The 20,942-nt window shown below is 41.1% G+C and overlaps 1 protein-coding gene across 1 annotated transcript in view; it reads left to right on the top strand.

Annotated features, from left to right (window-relative positions):
* The first annotated feature begins 798 nt into the window (after positions 1-798).
* AGPS (alkylglycerone phosphate synthase) overlaps positions 799-20,942 on the top strand; it is a 158,962-nt gene continuing 138,818 nt past the window's right edge. Inside the window, exon 1 of the mRNA XM_033231031.1 lies at positions 799-1,199. Within this exon, the coding sequence (XP_033086922.1) occupies positions 862-1,199 (338 nt within the window). The 5' untranslated portion in view covers positions 799-861. The remainder of the gene's footprint in view (positions 1,200-20,942) is intronic.

The following is a 20,942-nucleotide window of genomic DNA, read 5'->3' as shown; positions in this document are numbered from 1 at the left end:
TTGTTAGTCTCTAGTCCCACGGATGTGGTGTTTTTCAGATTTCATTGCCAATATTTTTCTTGTTAGGAAAGCATGACGTGAAAGTGGCGACAGGATGGAGAATGACAGTGGCCAGTGTATGTGAGTTTTTGCTAATTCTTACGCAAGACACTGGCTGAAAAATAGGTGAGGAGCACTTTTCACGTGCTATCTTCCAGAAATGAATTCAATCTGTAAATAACTGAGATGTCTTAACAGCTCTTGGGTAATTTTTATCTGTACCAATAAGAAACTTTGTCTCTGTTAGAGTTAGGAAGGGATTAGGATCCAGTAATGAATGAAAACAGAACTGAAGTTGCAACTCACTTTCTGTACTTACTTGTGATCTAGCATTAAACACAGTGCCAGGCACGAAATAAGTGGTGAGAAATAAGAAAATGATAGAGTTATTTGCTCTAATGGTTACAGGCAATGATGGTCAGCTTTGAGTTACTTTGGTGACCCCGCAGGGAGGAAGAGCACAGGTGGAACATTAGACTCTCTTTCAGGAAAAGGATGCCGCTGGATCCATCAGGTCCAGTAGCACTGCTCACTTCTCGTGCTCCAAGGGATCTGCCCTCGAAGGCCCCCAGGCCACACCCAAGGACACCACCCAGGGTTCTAGGACATCTCGAGGGCAGACGTGGTTTGGCTCTTGGTCCAGCTGGCCCGGGCTGAGCTAACCTGGAGTCAGCTCGAACTCACCTGCTTGGCAGGTGCGCGCTTCCCAAGGCGAGACCGGGGAGCGATGGCGCGGTGGGTGGGGGCAGAGAACGTGAAGCTCTAGGCGCATGGCACCCGCCGCCAAGTCGCCGCGGTGGCTGCCGGGATGCGCCGCAGCGAATGGTCGCGCCGGGCGCCGCTATGAGTGACCTTTCACCCGCGCCCAGCGGTTCCGGGCGGCGGCACAAGGCGGTAGCCATGGCGGAGGCGGCGGCTGCAGCGGGTGGGACGGGCTCGGGCGCGGGCGCGGGCGCGAGCTACGGGTCTGCAGTGGACCGGGACCTGGACCCGGACCGCCACGGGCGGAGGCTGCGGGTTCTCTCCGGCCATCTGCTGGGCCGGCCCCGGGAGGCTCTGAGTACCAATGAGTGCAAAGCGCGGAGAGCCGCGTCGGCGGCCACGGCGGCGCCCACGGCCACTCCCGCCGCGCAGGAGTCCGGCACCATCCCAAAGAAACGGTGAGTAGCGGGGTGTGGAAGGAGTTAGCAGCGAGGGACCAGGCCGGGCCTGCGCTGAAGGAGGGCAGGCGAGGTGGGAAAGGAAGTGACACGGGTGGGCGGAAGGCATCCCGGTCCCTGAAAGTAGGGACCCACCTCTCTTTCGAGAGAGTAGACTAGACCCTGGATTCTGTCAGGAAGGTGGCGGGATGGGATGATGGATTTTGGTCACTATGTGAGGGAAACAGACTTGAAGAACTCTAATTGGAGGAGGATTTAAAGGGTTCCTTTTTCCTGAGCTTTTAGTGGCAGGAATTCATTCTTTTTATCTTGAAGTAATAGTTTGGGTACTGAGGTCTTGGAATGGGTAGCAGAGGTTCTATTTTGCTCCGAGGAGATTTAAGTTTGTACTAGATGATAGATCATAGGGATCTCTCTAATTCGCGAAAGGCTGCTGTGGGGGAAACTGATGGTGCCCTGGAAAAAGGTGCTGACTGGTATCTGTGGGGTAAGTTCCGCTTGCTTAGCAGCAAGATGTGTTGACTTTGAGGGAGGAAACCGATGAATGGTAAGAAACCATAAACTGCAAACATTAGCTAGTGGTTTAAGGTGGTGGTATAGCTACTGAGCTGTGTGTAACCAGAAGCTAAATGACAAGGGTCTACCGATGGGGGATGTTTGTAAGAGATCTTGACTTTAGATTTTTTTGGAGAAATGTTCTTCTTCTTCTTCTTCTTTTTTTTTTTTTTTTGTATTTTTAGTAGAGTCAGGGTTTCACCGTGTTAGCCAGGATGGTCTCGATCTCCTTAATCTCTGATGAAAGCTATTAGGAGAAGCTATTTTCTGACGTGTGGCTTTGTCACCGTGCATAAGCCGAGAGTGAAAAAAATATGTAGCTAATGTTTAAAGTGTACTTTTAAGTGTGCCAAAGGTTGTGCTAAATCTTTGTTTCTTCCCATGCTATGAGGTATGTGCGGGTTTCTTCCATTTTACAGATGGATAAATTAAAATTAAGTCTGCTGGAGGCTTAGCAGATAGCTGTGTGACAGATTAGAATTCGAAAGCACATCAAATTGACTTAATGGCCAAGTTCCTAAGCTATACTTGCTTCTGCTGAATTAATTCAACATACATGAGTCTTTACAAAATACACACTGTGCCAGCAATACAGAAATTTAAAAATACAGTATTTACTCTTAAGGAAGGAATAGCTTAGTAGGTAAAATTATAATACAGCGTTATGAGAAACTTAACTGAGAACGATAGCACCTGGTCATTTAATCCAGATTTAGGTTGGTGTTTGTTAGTGCAAAGATGTTCCAAAGTAAAGATTGAGTAAATTTTGGATGTTTGCATTAGTAATAGTTTACCAAAGGGGAAAATTTTTCGTGGCATATAAATAGTATGTTCATAGTCAAAAAAGTTAAAGACAAATTAGGGAACTGCTGCGACTTAAGTGTAGCAGCAGAGTGTGAGAATGACGTGGGACGAAGACTGAAAAGGTGAATCTTATTTACCGGATTTTACGTGGGGCAATACACGATTAGATTTACCTTTAATAAAGGTCACACTGGGAGCGAATTGAAGACAGTTGAGCATTTTGGCAATATAATGGCTGGGAATATAGACCTGGATTTGAATTTCCACTACACAGTTTCAACTGTATGTATTATCTTCGGCAAATCACTTAACCTCTCAGAGTTTCAGTCCCCCTCATTTATGAAAACGGGAACAGTAATCCTGTTTTGCACTGTTGCTGTGAGAATTGAAAAAAATAGAGTTAAATGATCAAGTGTTTAGTGCAATGCCTGTCACATAACCTTTCAAAGAATGGTAGCTGCAATTTTCACTGTGTCCAAAGGCAGAGAGACTAGGAGACTATTATCATAGGGAGAAATGCTGGGATTCTGAACTAAGGCAAATTTTTGGGAGTAGGCAACTTAATTGAGAAAATGTTAGGAGGTAAATTTTCCATAACTTGGTTACTGAGTGGTGGGGAGGGGAGGAATAAAGGATTTCATCTCGTCTCCTGGCTTCACTTGAGGTTATATTATTAATAGCTGTCATTGGATTTAAAACTTTTCTAAATGGTTTCATGTACATTTATGTCTACTCATTTGTATGCATGTGTGTGATTGTACATTCTATGCAGATTCACACTCTTAGAACCAAGTAAGGAGGGCAGGTTTTCCTTATGGTTAGATTTAATGGCTTGGTTTACAGTGTTCAAAGAAAAAATAGTAGTGTTTGTAAGGCACACCAAGATGATGGATGAGTCTTCCTGTAGTTGAAAGTGACTGGTCAGGGATGCCCTGTGTGGCTGCTCCAAGGACTGAAGGCATCGATAGTTGAGGCACAATTGTAACCCATTTATTGCATAGGTTATAGGTGGTTGGAAGCTCTGGTCTTTGGTTCAGGGTTAGACGGCTCATGGTAAAATCTAGTCTTGTACTGGTACTTTGAGATTTTTTATCAAAATATGAGGGAACACAGAAACTTAGATGACACATCAAAAGCTTCCACAGAAGGTGATATACTTGAAAGATTGTTCATGAGGAACCCAAGTCTCCCTTCTACTGCCTGCTTAGCTGGGCCTCCAGTTGCCAGCTACAGAATCCAGCCTAAAGGGAAGACAAATGATGGAGGAAGAAGGAACCACAGTATATATCTAATAAGGTGTGAGTATGCCTATATGTCAATTATTTTGGAATAATTTTGTGATTTGTTATTAGTCTTTCCCTTTTGTTACCTTGGATGATGGCATTGGTTGTAATTGTTTTATCACATGGTTGGTTATACTTAAATTCATCATGGCCTGGAGTAGTGACTTCTTGAAATGCCATATTTTCATTCCTGTTACAGAATAGTCATGCGTATGTTTCAACATTTATAGAGTAGCTGCTTTGTGAAGGTCCTGTCCTAGGCATTGGAGGTAAAGAGAGGAATAAGTAGTCTTCAGCCTCAAAGACTTCACAGTCTAGGAAGTGAAAGACAAAGTGCAGTTTGATTAGAGCCACTGTAGATACAGGTACAAATGTAGCATAAAGGAAAGACTCTATATGGGGGTGGGTGGGTGGGGGTGGTCAGAGGAAGCTTTCTGGAGAAGGTTTTAAAATGTTGATGATAGTTTGAGAGTTTATATTCCAGGCAAAGGAAACAGCATATGGCAAAGCAAGGGGGCATGAAAGTGCATATCGTGTTTACATAACTAGATGATTTAGTATTGGTAGAGGTGAGAATAAAATGAAAGGAGGGCAGTGGCAGGTCATGGAGGTCTTTGGCTTGTGGGTTATCAGTCCATTCGTTCATGCATTCATTCATGCTTGTAAAATGTAGCAGTGAACAAAAACTCTGCTCTATGGAACTTATATTCTAGCTGGAGTGGAGACAGTGAACAAACAAGTAATACAGTATGTCAGGTAGTGATAAATATAAAGAAAAATGAAGCAGCTGAAGGGGCTTGGTGATAGAGAACCCTTGAAGGAATTAAGCTGGGAACAGACATGATCAGATTGGGTTTGGGTTTGGATTTGAGAGAAGTCACTCCAGCTACAATGTTAAGAATGGATTGGAGAACGGTAAGGATGGACATAGATCAGTTAGAGGAGGCTGTTGTAACACAATAGGTGAGAAATAATGAAGAATTAAACTAAGATGATGGCAATGAAAATAGGGAGGAAATGATGTGTGTGAGAGTTTTAGAAGTTAGTTCATTAGGTGACACCGTTAAAGTTTAATCACACTTTAAAACTCTGTGACTAAATTAATGCCACAGGAGTTTGGAGACTGAATGACAATAGAAAAGGGATGACACAGTCCAGAGGAATGTGGACATTTCAGAGGGCTGACCTAACAAAACCTGCTGTTTACTTATCACATGATCTTCTATGAAGTCGACTCCAATTTTCTTTTCTTTTCTTTTCTTTTTTTGTTTTGTTTTTTGATGTGGAGTCTTGCTCTGTCTCCCAGGCTAGAGTGCAGTGGCGCGATCTCAGCTCACTGCAACCTCCTGCCTCCCAGGTTCAAGCGATTCTCCTGTCTTAGCCTCCCCAGTAGCTGGGATTCAGGCGCTGTGCCCAGCTAAGTTTTGTATTTTTAGTAGAAATGGGGTTTCACCATCTTGGCCAGGCTGGTCTAGAACCCCTGACCTAGTGATCCACCCACCTCAGACTCTCAAAGTGCTGGGATTACAGGCATGAGCCACCAGGACTGGCTGGCTCCAATTACTCTATCCCGGAACATATGTTTTCATTTGAAGTTGCTGAGCGGAGTATTGAAGTAACAGTTTACTTTTGGATCCTCCTTTTTTCCTTAAGTGCATGTTACCCATGTACAGTTTTTCTTTTGACTTTGCTTCTAAGTGCAATTTAGATCCTTAAAAATCATAGTAAATGTCAATTACATATGTAACACTTTTATATCTTGATTTTGGATTTTTTTCAGGTTTTTTTTTTTTTTTTTGGCTCTTGTGATCTTACGAAAAAGAGAAGAAAAAATCCCATGTTAACTTTCATTCCTCCACATTGCTAACCTCTTTCCCAGTTATAACTTTGGCTCCAACCTCATTGTAGTTTGCATTAGTCAGAACTGCTCAATGGCAGTTTTTACAGAGATTATAAATGTTCAGGTCAAAAGAATGTCTGATTAAGAATGCCACTAATTGTTTAGTTTACTCGTTTATAATGTCACAAATGCCATTTTAATAAAAAGCAGTATATTAAGGTCGGGCATGGTGACTCACACCTGTAATCCCAGCACTTTGGGAGGCCCAGACAGGCAAATCACTTGAGCCCAGGAGTTCAAGACCAGCCTGGGTAAGATGGTGAGACCCCATCTCTACAAAAATACAAAAAGAATTAGCTGAATGTGGTGGTATGGGCCTGTGGTTTCAGCTTCTTGGGAGGCTGAGGCGGGAGGATTGCTTTGAGCCTGGGAGGCAGAGGTTGCAGTGAGCTGAGATTGTATCATCATACTCCAGCCTGGATGACAGAGTGAGACTGTGTCTCAAAAAACAAAACAAAAAAGTATTATTTAACATCTGCCGGAAGCTTTGGTAGCTTTTTCCAGAAGGAATACAGCTGAGTTAACCTGTTGTAATTATTTTCCAAGAGACTATCCTGAAGCCTGTAAGAGCTGATACAGTTCCGCAGCAAAGGTTATTTGCACATGTGACCTGGCTTAAAATTTAACATCGTTTGGCAAAATTCGAGCTTATTTTTGTAGTTCATGTTGAATGAAATATTTACTCTATTTTGGATTCCTAGCTAGGAATTCTAGTGATAGTAGTAGTAGGAGTTTTAATTGAATAAGTCCTAATATGACAGGAACCATGCTAAAGCTTATGTACATTATGTCATTTAAATCTCACAAAACAGCTCTGAAAAGTGAGTGATACTATATGTATGTTACAGTTGAGGGACTAGAGGCTTAGAGAAGTTAATTTATCTAAGGCCTTGCATTTATGAAATGAAAGAGATGGCATTTCAACTCTGTTCTTGCTCCAGAGTCCATGTTCTTTCCTCTATGCTGGATTACCTCACCTAATGTTCCCAGGGAGATATTATCTACTTACTATTCATCATGTTGCTCTCTTTGTCATGCCAAGTTTCAAAGCTTTTGTGATTAAGTAGATCATGATCAAATACTTTGTCATATAGTTAAGAAGGCATTAGTTTATGTTGTACTTACTGAATAAATTATAAAACGTCATTCTGTCAAAATGAAGTTCGTAATTTAAGGAAATGTAATGAGTGGTTTAAAAAGATAGACCAGCCAGTTTACTTTTGTGAGTGAATTTTGCCATTTAACTTGTGGAAGAAGGCAGTGTTTGGAATAAAAGGGAATTAGGAAGAATGGGGAAGACTCAAGATCAGAGAAGAAAGGAGGAAAGAGAATAGGTCATGGAGGGTTTACTGCCTATGTGCAAACTGTCTTTGGACTGTGAATGAACAAGAAACTGAAGATTTAATCGCTGTGGTTATTTGTTAGCATGTTTCTATAGATTGCCTTTTAAGATGGACCAGACCTTCTCCATATAGACTTTTTTATGTTGGGAAGTTACTATAGAGCCATCTACCCTTGTGGTCACTTAATAAAAATGCCTGAGAATAAATTAAGTGATCCATTTTTAGGCCGCAGAGAAATGGATTACTGTTTTGGTCAGATGAGATACTTTATGGAACACTTTAAAAGCAAGTGCTAAGCAAATATTACTCCTTTTGATTTTATTTCCTTATTATTGAGAAGATAAATTCTGCTGTTAATCCGATTAGTATGTTAATTTCAACCCTAAATCAAATCAAAGGATCATGACTAGAGTCTACCCTTGTAGCGTAAAGTATTAATAGTCCTCTGCCTATTAGTGCTCTCTTTACTTGTTGGGTCTTAGGGGTAATATTTTGTCATATCCCTGTCCCAACATCTCAGCTCAGAATCAACTGAGAGATAAGACACAGGATGCAGACAGAGAGGTAAAAACGTTAGCTTTGTTACTGATAATGCTGGTTGGAGATCGTGGCTTAGATCTGTACTACCTAATATTTACCCTGAATTAGACTCCATCACAGGCAGTGTACCATAGAAGGCCTCCTCTGCAAGTGTAGAGCCTAACACATGCTACCCAAACAGTAGAAAGAGAACTTATGGCATAATTAATTTTTGCAGAATGAGCACATCTGTTTTATCTGTATTTAGATTAAGAAACAGCATTACCAGTACTCTAGGAAGCCCTCTTTGTGCTCATCCCAGTGGCTCCTTCCACCAGGATAACCACTACCTTGACTTCCAACATATAGATTTGCCTGTTTGAACTTTATATAAATGGAATCATACAGTGTGTACTTTTTTGTGTTTGGCTTCTTTCCCTCAGTATTATGTTTGTGATATTCATCCATGTTGCATCTAGTCACATTTTGTTTATCCTTATTGATGCATAGTATTCCATTGGGTAGATATATACCACAATTTATCCATTCTGTTGTTGATGAACAGTTAGGTGGTGATTACTTTTGGTTCAAATAATTACTTGTTTTAATATGAAGTACATATCAAACTAGTGTTTTTATAGATATTACTGCATAGGAAGAGGTTAAAGTAATTAAAATAGTGTTTAGAAGTTAATATATTTACTTTTCTTAAGTACATCAATTGTCTGAGGTAATAAACAGAATGCTCCCAGGTACTAAATCATTTTTATAAATAAATATAATTGGATTTTTAAACAAAGTGACCTTGCAGTGTTCACATATTATTTATGAGCTTATAAGATTTCAGCTTAAAATCGTAAGTCCAGATCTATTAATTACACATCTTAAATTTGAGTTACAAGTCAGTCATTCTTAAAGACTAGATTCTCTTAAGTTTTGTAAATATATAAAATATCAATTTTTGTGTAGTTTTTAAAAAACATTAACATCTGTCTTTGGTTCTCTTAAGCATTTATATATTTAATTCTGGATCTTTCAGTAGTTGAAGTATGCTTACTCATTAAAGAAAACTGCTACCATTCATAACTGCAGTTACTTTTGATGAGAGAGTTTTGCCTCCTGGGTGAGATTCGGAGGGGTAGATATCATCTTGTCATTCACTAAGAAAACTGTTATATGATTGCGTATAACATTTGTTTTTGCCAGCATGTTTGAAATTACTAATCAGAGATTTGGCCAGGATGCTGACCAGATCCTTGTTGTTGACTTCAGTGGGACTCTCCAAATTCTATTTATAGTTACTGTGTCAGAGACCTCATCCTATAAGCAGGGAAATGCTCAGGTATCCCAGGACCTTAGAATCAAGTAATGTGAACTATTTAATTTGCTATGTTCACAGAAGTTCGCATTTCCAACTCAGATTGATTACTAGTTGGGTTTTACATTTTTTCTAAAGGTGCTTGAACTAACTGTATAGGAATCCACCCTAAGGAATATTAAAATGACACCTACTTGAATTCTCTTATCACTTTAGTCACATATACTATGGAGTGGATATTTTGCTGTCAACTCAAATTTTGTAGGTCAACACTATCCAGTAGAGCTTTCTGTGATAGAAATGTTCTGTAATCTGCATTATCCAGTATCATAGCCACTATGGAGCTGACTTTTAAATTTTGTTTAATTTTAATTTAAATAGGCACATGTGGCTAGTGATATACCATGCTGTCCAGTACAGGTATAGGTGGAAACCTAACTCATTATCTTCTTTCTCATTCTCTAGAATTTATTTATCTGGGCTTTCTCATATCTCATAGTATTAACACTAGTCCCACAGTCACATCCTTCAATCCCTAACTTTAATTTCTTTTTGTTCTTTTAAGATCGAACTTTCTTTTGAATTTATTCAAATTAATAATTAATTCTGCAGTCACTCTGCTGCTCTCATACATGTTTGTGTAATCTGATCCTCACAATTGCCCATTTCACAGATTAGGAAATTCCTAGATACTTGCCAGAAAAATATATTAGTCAGTTTCTAGCTACTGAGTGGTAAAGCTTAAATTTGAATCTAGATTTTTTAATTTTAATTTTTTTTTTTGAGACAGAATCTCGCTCGTTGCCCAGGCTGGAGTGCAGTGGCACGATCTCAGCTCTCTGCAACCTCCACCTCCCAGGTTCAAGCGATTCTCCTGCCTCAGCCTCCCATGTAGCTGGGATTACAGGCGCACAGCACCACACCCAGCTAATTTTTGTATTTTTAATAGAGATGGGGTTTCACTCTGTTGGACCATGCTAGTCTCAAACTCCTGACCTCGGGTGATCTGTCCGCCTTGGCCTCCCAAAGTGCTGGGATTACAGGTGTGAGCCACCATGCCTGGCTGATTCCAGATTTTTAAAAAATCTCAAGTTTAGAGCTTTTTCCTTGATATTATATTGTTATCACCCAGTCCTGTTCATTTTTTCCTTCACAATCTTTCACATTCATTTTGTGCATTAAACAAATATTTATTGGTCACTTACGTTCTAAGCACTTGGGCTATGTCAGTGAACAAAATGGAGAAAGATTTTTATTTTCTTGAAACTTACATTCCAATGGGTGAAACAGATAATTAAATATAGTAAATAAGTAAATTATTAAGTATTTTAGAAGGTGATAAGTACTGTAGAAAAAAGAAAAAGTAGAGAGGGTAAGAAGGTAGGGTTCAAATTTTAAGTAGGATGTCAGTGAAAACATGACATTTGAGCAGATATTTTAAGGAGATGAGTTTAGTCATATGGATATCCAGGCAGATGAGTGTTCTAGGCAGAGGAATAGTATGTGCAAATATCCTAAGAGGAAATGCACATGTGGCATATCAGGAAAGCCACAAGGAGACTGGTGTAGCTGGACTCAATTCATATCCCCTCACCTCTAACCGCTGTTTAAAATATGTACCTTTTAAACTTCAGCTTCTGATTTACCTAACTCTTCTACTGTTCTAGACAGGATCTCTTATTCATGCCACATTTTTCAGCTTTTACACCTTTTCTTGTGCCATTGTCTGGAGGACCTTTGCTTGTTGATTGATACCATGTTTCAGAGTCTCTTGTTTTGGGGATCTTTTCTTTTTACTTTTGAGAACTGGGGGGAACATTGATCTATCTCCTGTTACCTTTTCCCCATGATTTCTCAAGTTATGAAGAGTAACTTTAAATCATACAGTTAAGTGCTAAGTGTCATAGGATATAATATGTGGGTCTAGAGCCTTGAATTCATTTAAATCACCTAGGTACTCTCCAGCCACCTCATCCATTTGAAACTTCGTCTACCGACTGGCTGCGTTGGCTCGCGCCTGTAATCCCAGCACTTTGGGAGGCTGAGGTGGCGATCACCTGAGGTTAGGAGTTCAAGACCAGCCTGACTAACATGATGAAACCCCATATCTACTAAAAACACAAAAATTAGCCAGGCGTGGTAGTGCACGCTTGTAGTCCCAGCTACTCTGGAGGCTGAGGCAGGAGAGTCGCTTGGACCTGGGAGGTGGAGGTTGCAGTGAGCCGAGATCATGCCACTGCACTCCAGCCTGGGTGACAGAGCAAGACTCTGTCTCAAAAAAGGAGAAAAAAGAAAAAAAGAAACTTCATCTACCCAGGTTTGCAATTATTTTGTGTCTTCTATATGCTAAACACTGGGGAGGATTATTGACACATGGTTTTTGCCTACTGGGACATTTAGGTCTACTAAGGAAGACTGATGTGTCTTCTATCACTGCAAGATGTAAGGTATAGGAAAGGAATGGTGACTAATACAACAATGGAAGGGCAATTTTATATCAAAGAAACATCTAGAAGGATTGGGAGAGTATTGTTCTATGTCAAGATGTTATGTAAAAATTCTTAAATCTGAGGGTGAAAATATTGATGAGAGCATTTGGATGAGAACAGAATCAGAAGAATTAGGGTAGGAAAATCTGGGCAATGTAATAAAGTTTATAAAAGTGGTGTGGCAGTTTGCTCTGGTAATGATGGTCTTTCAGCCATCTGGATAGTGTTTAGAAGTGTCATTCTGCTAGGAGCTGGATGTCTGGCAGTTACTTTACAATTATAGAGAAAATGTAAAATAATTTTGTTATTCTGAAATGTTATGCATTTTATTGCAGAAAAAATAGAAAATAATAATTAAAATGAAGACTAACATTAAGAGATAACTGCTGTAGCACATTGGCATAGATCCTTTCAGACATAAGCGTATGTGTGCAAAGTCATGCCATAATAATGTCTTGAAATTACGATTTTTCACTCACTGTCTTGTGTATACTTTTCCTTATCAAGAAATAATAATGTGTAAAATCATTTTCAGTGACTCAGGAAGTATTGTATTATATGTAGGTACCATTTATATGATGAGGACAGTGTTATATTTGTTTCCAGTGTTTCCCCATTATAGAGAATGCTATGGTAAGCTTTTTACAGTTAAATCCTTAATAATTTCCTTAAGGCACATTTTTAAAAAAGGGCCTTAATAAGTCAAAGAGCATTGGAATACATCATTCACTGATCTCATTGGGCATGGACAGAAATAAGGAACAGTTGCTTGTTTGGACTTAATTCTGACCAGTAATAAAAAATTGAAAATAATCAGAATCTTTGGAGAAAGACTACATCATATTTGAGCAGGTTTATATCTTATAATTTAGGGAAACAGCTTTCTAGAAATTTAGATAAAAGGAAATTAGATGTTCTAGCCTGAGTCTCAAAGGGGGAAACCAAAACATGACCACAGGGAACCTAAGGAATAGTGTGCTTAACCCTGCCTGGGTCTATGGGGGTGATGAGAAGAGGAAAAGCTAAGACAACTGGCTTAGATGTATCAGTTTAAACCATTTATTGCTATCAGTAAATAATGTACATTCCATGCTTATTCAGATGGCTCCTATTTACTGTTCAGGCAAATCTTGTTATATAAGGTGATATAATGTAAGGATTATGGTGTCAGCAGTTTTCATTCCCTGCCCCCCCATCCCCAACATTTTGCATATATTTAAATGTGTTGCAGAATTAACTTCACAATATTCATTTGTGTACCATCCACCTAGATTCTGCTGTTAACATGTTACTGTGCTTGTCGTATATCCATTAATCCATTCTTTTTTCCACCTAATATTAATCTATTTTATTTTGGATGCATTTGTCATATATCCATTCATTAATCCATTATTTTCTCCATCTAATATTAATCTATTTTATTTTGATGCATTTTAAAGTAAATTGGTAGTTTCATTTTTGAAGTTAAATCTCCTTCAAAAAGGTTCTGCTTTTTTCTTTTATATCAGTTGGTTTTGATTTCCAGATAGTATTTGTTTTGCCTTCACAAATTATTTTTGGCTTCACAACTATTAGACTGCTATTCTAATTTTGATTTTATTTCCAAGTTCATACCTGCCATCTGCCATTATTTTCAGAAAGTACATTCTAGTTTGCCATGCCTGCACTCAGATTTTATACAATTGGTAACTTAAAAAAAAATTCTCATATTTTGATGTGTATACTAATTAGGGATATTTGTTATAAGTGTTAATTTGAGCTAGGTTAAAGCAGAAAAGGGAAATTTATTCTAAGAGTACAGGGGTGCCAAAGAACCCAAGGGTAAGAATGGAGCTTGGCCTCCGGATGGAATTAGAGCCAAGAACCAGAAAGCCATCAGGTTTCTTGCTAGTATCACTTCTTGCTACTATTTGCTGCAGACTTCTCTAAGTGGATCAGCTTTTTCTGCTTTTCTGTCCAAGTGGTAAAATACGTCTGCCCCACTCCTCCAGGAATTCAGCCAATAGCAGAGAATAATTGAACCCCTTGTTTCCAATCCTGGGTTACATGTTTACATTGCTATAATCAGTTATTGCCTGGAAAGAAGTGGTGGTAGTCATAGGACGTAGGTAGCTGCCCAGGCAGCTAAATGAACTGAACCAGCTCTGGCTATCATGCATTTAAAGATGATACAACCAGATTGTCTGTTCATTGTTTTTGATGATTCCTTCTCCATAATCTTGCTCCATGAGTTATTCTATTTATTTTCCTCGAGTCATCAGTCTTTCTCTTTGTTGATTTTTGCTGCTGCTTAAAAGCATGCTCAGATAACATTTTGAAATTTTCCGCACATATTACTCTTTTGAAAAGGCTTTAGCAGCCATGAATAACCTAATTATAAAACTTTTAGCCTCTTAACCAGTTCCGGTACCTGGTAGATGTTCTTATCTCTTCTTAGCTCCCATATTATTGCACTGTTCTGGTTTTTTTTTTCCCTGCCTTCCTAGCTTTCTGACCATGGTTTTACTGACTTCTCTTCTTAGGCCTAAAAATCACTAAGATTACTTTTTAGTCATTTCTTCTGCATTTTCTTCTGTAATAATTTCATCTACTTGAACTGTAATAGCTTTTAACCACTGTTGGGGAAACTTTTAAGTTAATATCTCTAACTCTCAACTCTCATTTTTACATTTTTAATTATTGGGTATTTCTATCTGAGTATCTTGCTGGTTTCTCCAACTCAGCATTCATGAATAAGGTCATTATTTTAGTCTTCAGTCTCAGTGCTTCACTGTTTCTCTTCACTTCCACCATTATTTAGGCACCCAAGTCCAACAACATCTCAGTCGTGAGTCCTTGCCGAGCTCCATCCCCCATCCCTCATTCGGTTCATTGACAAATCAGATGGACTGCAAACCAGATGGACTGTATTATCGACTCTCAAGATACTTTGCTTTTCTCTCATTGCCACCAGCCTAGATGAAATCTTAATTGTCTCACAGCTAGCCTGGTCTCCCTTTCTTTTGTTTCCTGCCTTTAAACGATTCTTCATTCTATTACCAGACCAATCTTTTTTTTTTTTTTTTTTTTTGAGACGGAGTCTCGCTCTGTCACCCAGGCTGGAGTGCAGTGGCACAATCTCAGCTCACTGAAGCTCCGTTTCCCAGGTTCACGCCATTCTTCTGCCTCAGCCTCCCAAGTAGCTGGGACTGCAGGTGCCTGCCACCACGCCCAGCTAATTTTTGTATTTTTAGTAGAGATGGGGTTTCTCCATGGTCTCGATCTCCTGACCTCTTGATCCACTTGCCTTGGCCTCCCAAAGTGCTGGGATTACAGGCGTGAGCCACCTCGCCTGGCCCAGACCAATCTTTGTTCAGGGAAAGTGTCAGTACTTGCTGCCTGCTTGTGCTGTGCTACATTCTAACATTGCAAAAATGATTGACAGTCAGTGGAGAAATATAGATAGATATATAAAAGATATGATGTAGCTGTAGTCATTGTATACAGAAGAAAGAGCCATAAATTCTTGAAGAAGATAGGAAAAGGCTTTATAGAAGTGACTTTTAGGCCGGGCGCGGTGGCTCAAGCCTGTAATCCCAGCACTTTGGGAGGCCGAGACGGGCAGGTCACAAGGTCAGGAGATCGAGACCATCCTGGCTAATACGGTGAAACCCCGTCTCTACTAAAGAATACAAAAAACTAGCCGGGTGTGGTGGCGGGCGCCTGTAGTCCCAGCTACTTAGGAGGCTGAGGCAGGAGAATGGTGGGAACCCGGGAGGCGGAGCTTGCAGTGAGCTGAGATCCGGCCACTGCACTCCAGCCTGGGCGACAGAGCCAGACTCCGTCTCAAAAAAAAAAAAAAGAAGTGACTTTTAGACTGGTTGCCTCCAGGGAAAGAAGGGCATTTTAGACGGGATATATACAGGAAGATGTAAGAGGGCATGTTGTGTGTAAGGAATTGTGGTAACTTAATGTGTCTGGGAACAGCTGTTAAAGAAGGTGAAAATGTAGAGTGCTGCTATGTTAAAGAATTGGGATTTCATCCACATTGGAGAGTCAACGAAGTTTTAAAGTACACACTGCTAGATTTTGACTTTTGGTAGAAGCAATGAACATGGAAAATACTGTTTTGATTCTATTGTTCTCTATTGATTATTGAAGTAATAATACTCAATCTCATATTTGGCATTCAAGGCTTTCAGCTGTTCTCTGTGACTTCTTGAATGTGCTTATATGCTTCAGCCAATTTTATGCTGCTTATTAGACGGGAAAATCCTTGTGATTTCTTCCTCTGTTTGACTTGAAATTTTACCATCTTCCAAAGAAGGGAAAGTTTAAATGCCTCGACAATGAAGGGTTCTTTCAGCTAGAGATGAACACCACTGAGCTCTTGTAATAATTTGTACTCCTTGTGTGGCAATCATTGAGTATACTGAAATCTTTGCTTGGTAGTTAGGAGTGTTGGAGCCAGGCAGCCATGGTTTAAATCCTAGCTGTATCATACACTCTTCATGTGACTGGGGACGAGTTACCGAATCTTTCTGTACCAGTTTTTTCATGTTTTAAATAGGGATAATGAAACCTACATCACAGGATTAAAGTGAGAAGGAAATAAGATAATGATTGTAAAGCCCTTAGCTTTACAGTATTATGCAATACTGTCATTATTGCAGTAAACTACATAGAAAGGAGTAATAAGAATAGAGTGCTAAAATAGTTTCTATATTAGACCATTTTTGCATTGCTGTAAAGAAATACCTGAGACTGGATAATTTATAAAGAGGTTTAATTAATTTACGGTTCTGCAGGCTGTTCAGAAAACATAACTCTGGCATCAGCTTCTGGGAAGACATCAGGAAGCTTACAATCATGGCAGAAGATGAAGTGGGAGCAGGCACTTCATACAGCAAAAGTAGGAGCAAGAGTTGAGGCTAGGTGTGGGAGGGGGAAGTGCCACACATTTCTAAACGACCAGATCTCGTGAGAACTCACTGTTGTAAAGACAGCCCCAAACCTTGAGGGATCTGCCCCCATGACCCAAACACTTCCCACCAGGCCCCACACCTCAAGTCCTGAGGACTACAATTTAGCATGATATTTGGGCAGGGACAAATATTCAAACTATATCGGTTTCTGAAGGTGGAAGCACAGCAAGAAGTAGGAGGTACTCAGTGGCAATAATGACATTTTAATAGAGAAAACAAATTTCCTTTTTTTTTTTTTTAAGAGATGGTGTTTTGCTTTGTCACCCAGGTTGGAGTGCAGTGGTGTGATCATAACTCACTGTAACCTTGAACTCCTGGGCTCAAAAACCATTGTCCTGAGTAGCTGGGACTATAGGCATGTGCCACCATGCCTGGTTATTAAAAAAAAAAAAATTTGGAGCAGGCTCTTGAAGTGTTGCCCAGGCTGGTCTTGAATTCCTGGCCTCAGGTGGTTCTCCCACCTCAGTCTCCTGAGTCACTGGGATTATAGGCACAAGCCACTGTGCCTGGCGAGAAAACAAATTTCTAGTAAATGTCACCTTACGCATTAGGAAGGAAGGGAAGAACCCAAAAAGTGTAGAGCATCAGCAGTTTCTCGTACTGTATTTTAGGCTGATTGTCAGTATCACACATGATGTTTGTTCACTGTTGTGCTATTTCTGGTTTGAAACTCTTCTCCGTGACTGTTAGTAGTCATGGCTCACCATTGCTTGCTTCTGTGTGATATGTGGCCTTGGTGGCTACACATTGGAATTAGAATAAATATATTCTGGTGCTAAAGGAAAGTTATTTGATAAATAATTGTTTTAATTCTTATACTTTTTAAGACTTTTAGCATGTATGAACTAGGCAAAGTTCCATAGTGGATCAAACTTCCTAAAATTTGCGTCAAAAAACATGATCTCTATATAGCCCTCATTTCCCCTTCCAGATAGTCTTTTGTAAGATTTGGGTATAGGTTTATGCCACCTCCTCTGTCATGTAATCACATTTCCATTTCCTGTTATCTCTTTCCCGTCTTCCACATGGTGAGTGCCGCCACTTTGCCCTCTTGCTGCCCATTGTTTTCTTGTGGAATTCTACTCAAGGCCATCCTCTCCTACTGTGAAGTGAGTTTGAAGTTTTTCCTTTCTATTTCTCTCTCTCAATTCCAGTCTCCTGATTTTGGTAAGGTTTGGGTGAGATCAACTTAATTGTAAACCATTTACATTAAAGCTTTGTATTCCTTTGTGGTTGTTCAACAGATGAGTCTTCTATTCTTAACTTTTTCTCATGTCTTAAGGTAGTGCTTACCCAAGTGTGGTCTGTGGATGACCCTCATCAGAATTTCCTGAGGGTGCTTGTCCAAAGTAAAGATTCTGAGGCCCCACTGCCAGAAATTTTAATCATGGGCTGGGTCTAGGGTGGCATCCAGGACTCTGCCTTTAAAATAAGTACCCGAGGTGATTTTTATACTCCCAGGAAGTTTGAGAACCTCTGTTGTGATTGGGTCCTGCTTTTAATGCTTTCTTCTCTTCCCCCAAACTTTATGGGGTTCATTTTTTCCATGGGTTTACCAGAAGCAAAGATAGCAATCCCAACTACCTGTCACTTAAAGTAGAAGGGACTACTGCTGATATTATTATTATTATTATTATTATTTTTTTTTTTTTTTGAGACAGAGTCTCGCTCTGCCGCCCAGGCTGGAGTGCAGTGGCCGGGTCTCAGCTCACTGCAAGCTCCGCCTCCTGGGTTTACGCCATTCTCCTGCCTCAGCCTCCCAAGCAGCTGGGACTACAGGCGCCCGCCATGTCGCCCGGCTAGTTTTTTGTATTTTTTAGTAGAGACGGGGTTTCACCATGTTAGCCAGGATGGTCTCGATCTCCTGACCTCGTGATCCGCCCGTCTCGGCCTCCCAAAGTGCTGGGATTACAGGCTTGAGCCACCGCGCCCGGCCTACTGCTGATATTATTGTGTCATTATTTTAAGTAAAACAGACCTAAAAAACCCAACAACTACTGTTTTGTTTTCTTTTTTTTCAGTTGCAAGATTTAATAGAGTGCAAACAGAGCCCATACAATGGGAGGAGACCCAAAGGGGGCTGCCACTCCCTGCTCGAATGCCTGGGGTTTATATCCCAATCATTGTCCCTCTCCCTGTGATCTCAGGTGAAATATGATTTGACTATTTTTTTACCTCCTGCTTTAGCCTAATTTGTATTTTAGTGAGCCCTCTTTACTACCTGATTGGTTGGGTGTGAGCTGAGTTACAAGCCCTGTGTTTAAAGATGAGTGTGGTCACCTTCCCAGCTAGGCTTAGGGATTCTTAGTCAGCCCAGGAAATCCAGCCTAGTTCTGTCTGGCAGTCCGCCTCTCAGCAGGAAAACCCAAGTGTTGGAGAGTTTAGTTGACGACCATGCTTAACTGCTTCCTGTTGCATTTGGGTGTAGTAGGGGTTTTGTAGTTGAGATTTCCTCGGGAGGGGTGCCTTCGATGTCATCAACATTGGAGCATGGGCCAGTAGGCCGGTCCAGTGGTCCACAGTAGATCCTAGTTGTGGACTGCATCTGAGGCTCCGTTTGAAGAACCATTTATAGTTTTACACCTTTGATTCTGGAAGAGACAAAATTAACAAGGAGGTTAAAGATACAGGAATTGAAATGTATGGCCTGAAGTGCAGGGGATTATTTCTTTGGCACACTTCACAGGCCTTGACTGTCTGCTTGATAGTTTTTAAACAGCCTGGTCCAGTAAATAATGATTTGGCCATCTGATGGATGTTATCAATGCCTAAACGGAAGGTTTGGTGAGGGGTTTTAAGTAATTTCCATTGGTTAGCTGCAGGCAAAAGTATTTTTCCTTCTTCAGTGGCTAGCTATCCCAAGGGGAGGAAACTTGTCCTCGTGAGGTTCCCCATTCTATTTCTCCTGCCGAGTATTGGAGCTTGGTTTCCCAGAGGGGATTACCCCATACTAGGTGTCCTTCTATAAGCATTTCTAACAGAGGGTCCTGCTTTGTGGCCCTTTTGGCTTCAATATCCGCTTGGCGGTTCACTTCTATTTCCCTTTCCTTTCCTTTTCGATGACCCCAGCAGCGTAAAACTATTTTAATTTGTCTCTCTCTCTCTCTCTCTTCTCTCCTTGACTTAATTTGCTTTTATCCTGATCAATTATGTTGTTGTAGACCCAGTTCCAGTTGTTAAAGTGCTGGGTCATCAGTTCTAAGGCCCTGGCCAAGGAGCCAAGGCTTGGAGATTGTATTGCAGAGGGGTAAGCTGGGTAGAAATCGGGGGAGGAGAGCATCTTACACAACGGGAGAGCAGTCCTCCTAGCCATTTACAAGCTTGGGGCCCTGGCAAGGGTGTTGGGGAATGGGTCCCATATAACTGCTCATGTCGAGAGCTATATGCCTAAATTGGGAGGGACACCAGGGACAAGACTCCCTGGGTTCATAGCCTAGATGCCTAAGGACACAGCATAGAGCTTCCTTAGATCCCTTTGGAGATACAGCTTGCTCTAATACATGGGAGAGGAAATGAAAGTCTGAACCGTTAGTATCTAGGAGGCAGGGATTGGAGGAAGTAGATTCAGAGGTAAGGAGAATTTTGGGGCTATACTTTCAAGAAAGTCGTGGTCAGGACCTAGGAGGAATGGGTCAGAAGGAGAGGTGGGGTGCACACATGGGCGACTGTTGAGTAGAGACTCCTGGCTGCACCAAGATCTCAACCGGCTAACGCCAGAAGTTTGGGATGACCACTTTCTGCCTCTAGTCGGCCCTTGGCTTCCCCAGGAAAATTGAAAGCAGAAGCTGGTTCCAGGCAGATCAACACTCCCAACCCAGAAGGGTTGGGGGTTGTTAGAAAGCCTTTTCCCAGACAGCCTCACACCTGAGTCTTAAGTCTGGTGGCCACGCTAATTGTTTTTTTTAACTGGCCAACAGGTGCCCGGTATTTTCCTCTGATTCTAAGGAAGGATAGGATAGCATAGCAAGTGAAAGAGGTTCAGTATTACTCACTGCTTTGGAGAGTCCCTTCGTGGTTGCCAAAATGTTACCTGGGGGTCATTGCTTCTAGAGCTCCCAGGATGGTGGTGGGCCACTTCCAAAATGGCAACAAGCCTCTTGTTCTCTGACCTGGGGTTCTTGGCCTCATGGATTTCCAAGGAATGGAATCTTGGGCCATGCGGTAAGTGTTATAGCTCTATTAGAAGCTGTGGGTCATGGAAGAGAATCGTGGAACCCAGCGAGTAGTGTTCAGCTCGATTAGAATGAATCTGGGCACTGAGCCGTGCAGAAACAATGGCAAGCCTTTAGCCTGATCAAGAGCAGCAATGGACACCTCGCTGGATCAGGAGCACAGCAAACACCCTGCTGGATCTGGAGGGGTGGAAGTCAGTGGCGGGTCTGCGATGGCGGCAAACAGCAGTGGTGGACGGTGAGCGAAAGCTCGGCTCGAGCCATAACAAACGTGGACCAGAAGAGTGTGCAGTTGCAAGATTTTAATAGAGTGAAAACAGAGCTCCCCTACAATGAGAGGGGACCCAAAGGAGGTTGCCCAACAGCTACAGTTTACAACAAGAATACTGTGTACAT

The sequence above is a fragment of the Trachypithecus francoisi genome, unplaced genomic scaffold (assembly GCF_009764315.1).
Source record: "Trachypithecus francoisi isolate TF-2019V2 unplaced genomic scaffold, Tfra_2.0 Lachesis_group13, whole genome shotgun sequence".
NCBI lineage: Eukaryota > Metazoa > Chordata > Mammalia > Primates > Cercopithecidae > Trachypithecus > Trachypithecus francoisi.
The sequence above is the reverse complement of the archived record's forward strand: the minus strand, read 5'-3'. Positions and strand labels throughout refer to the sequence as shown.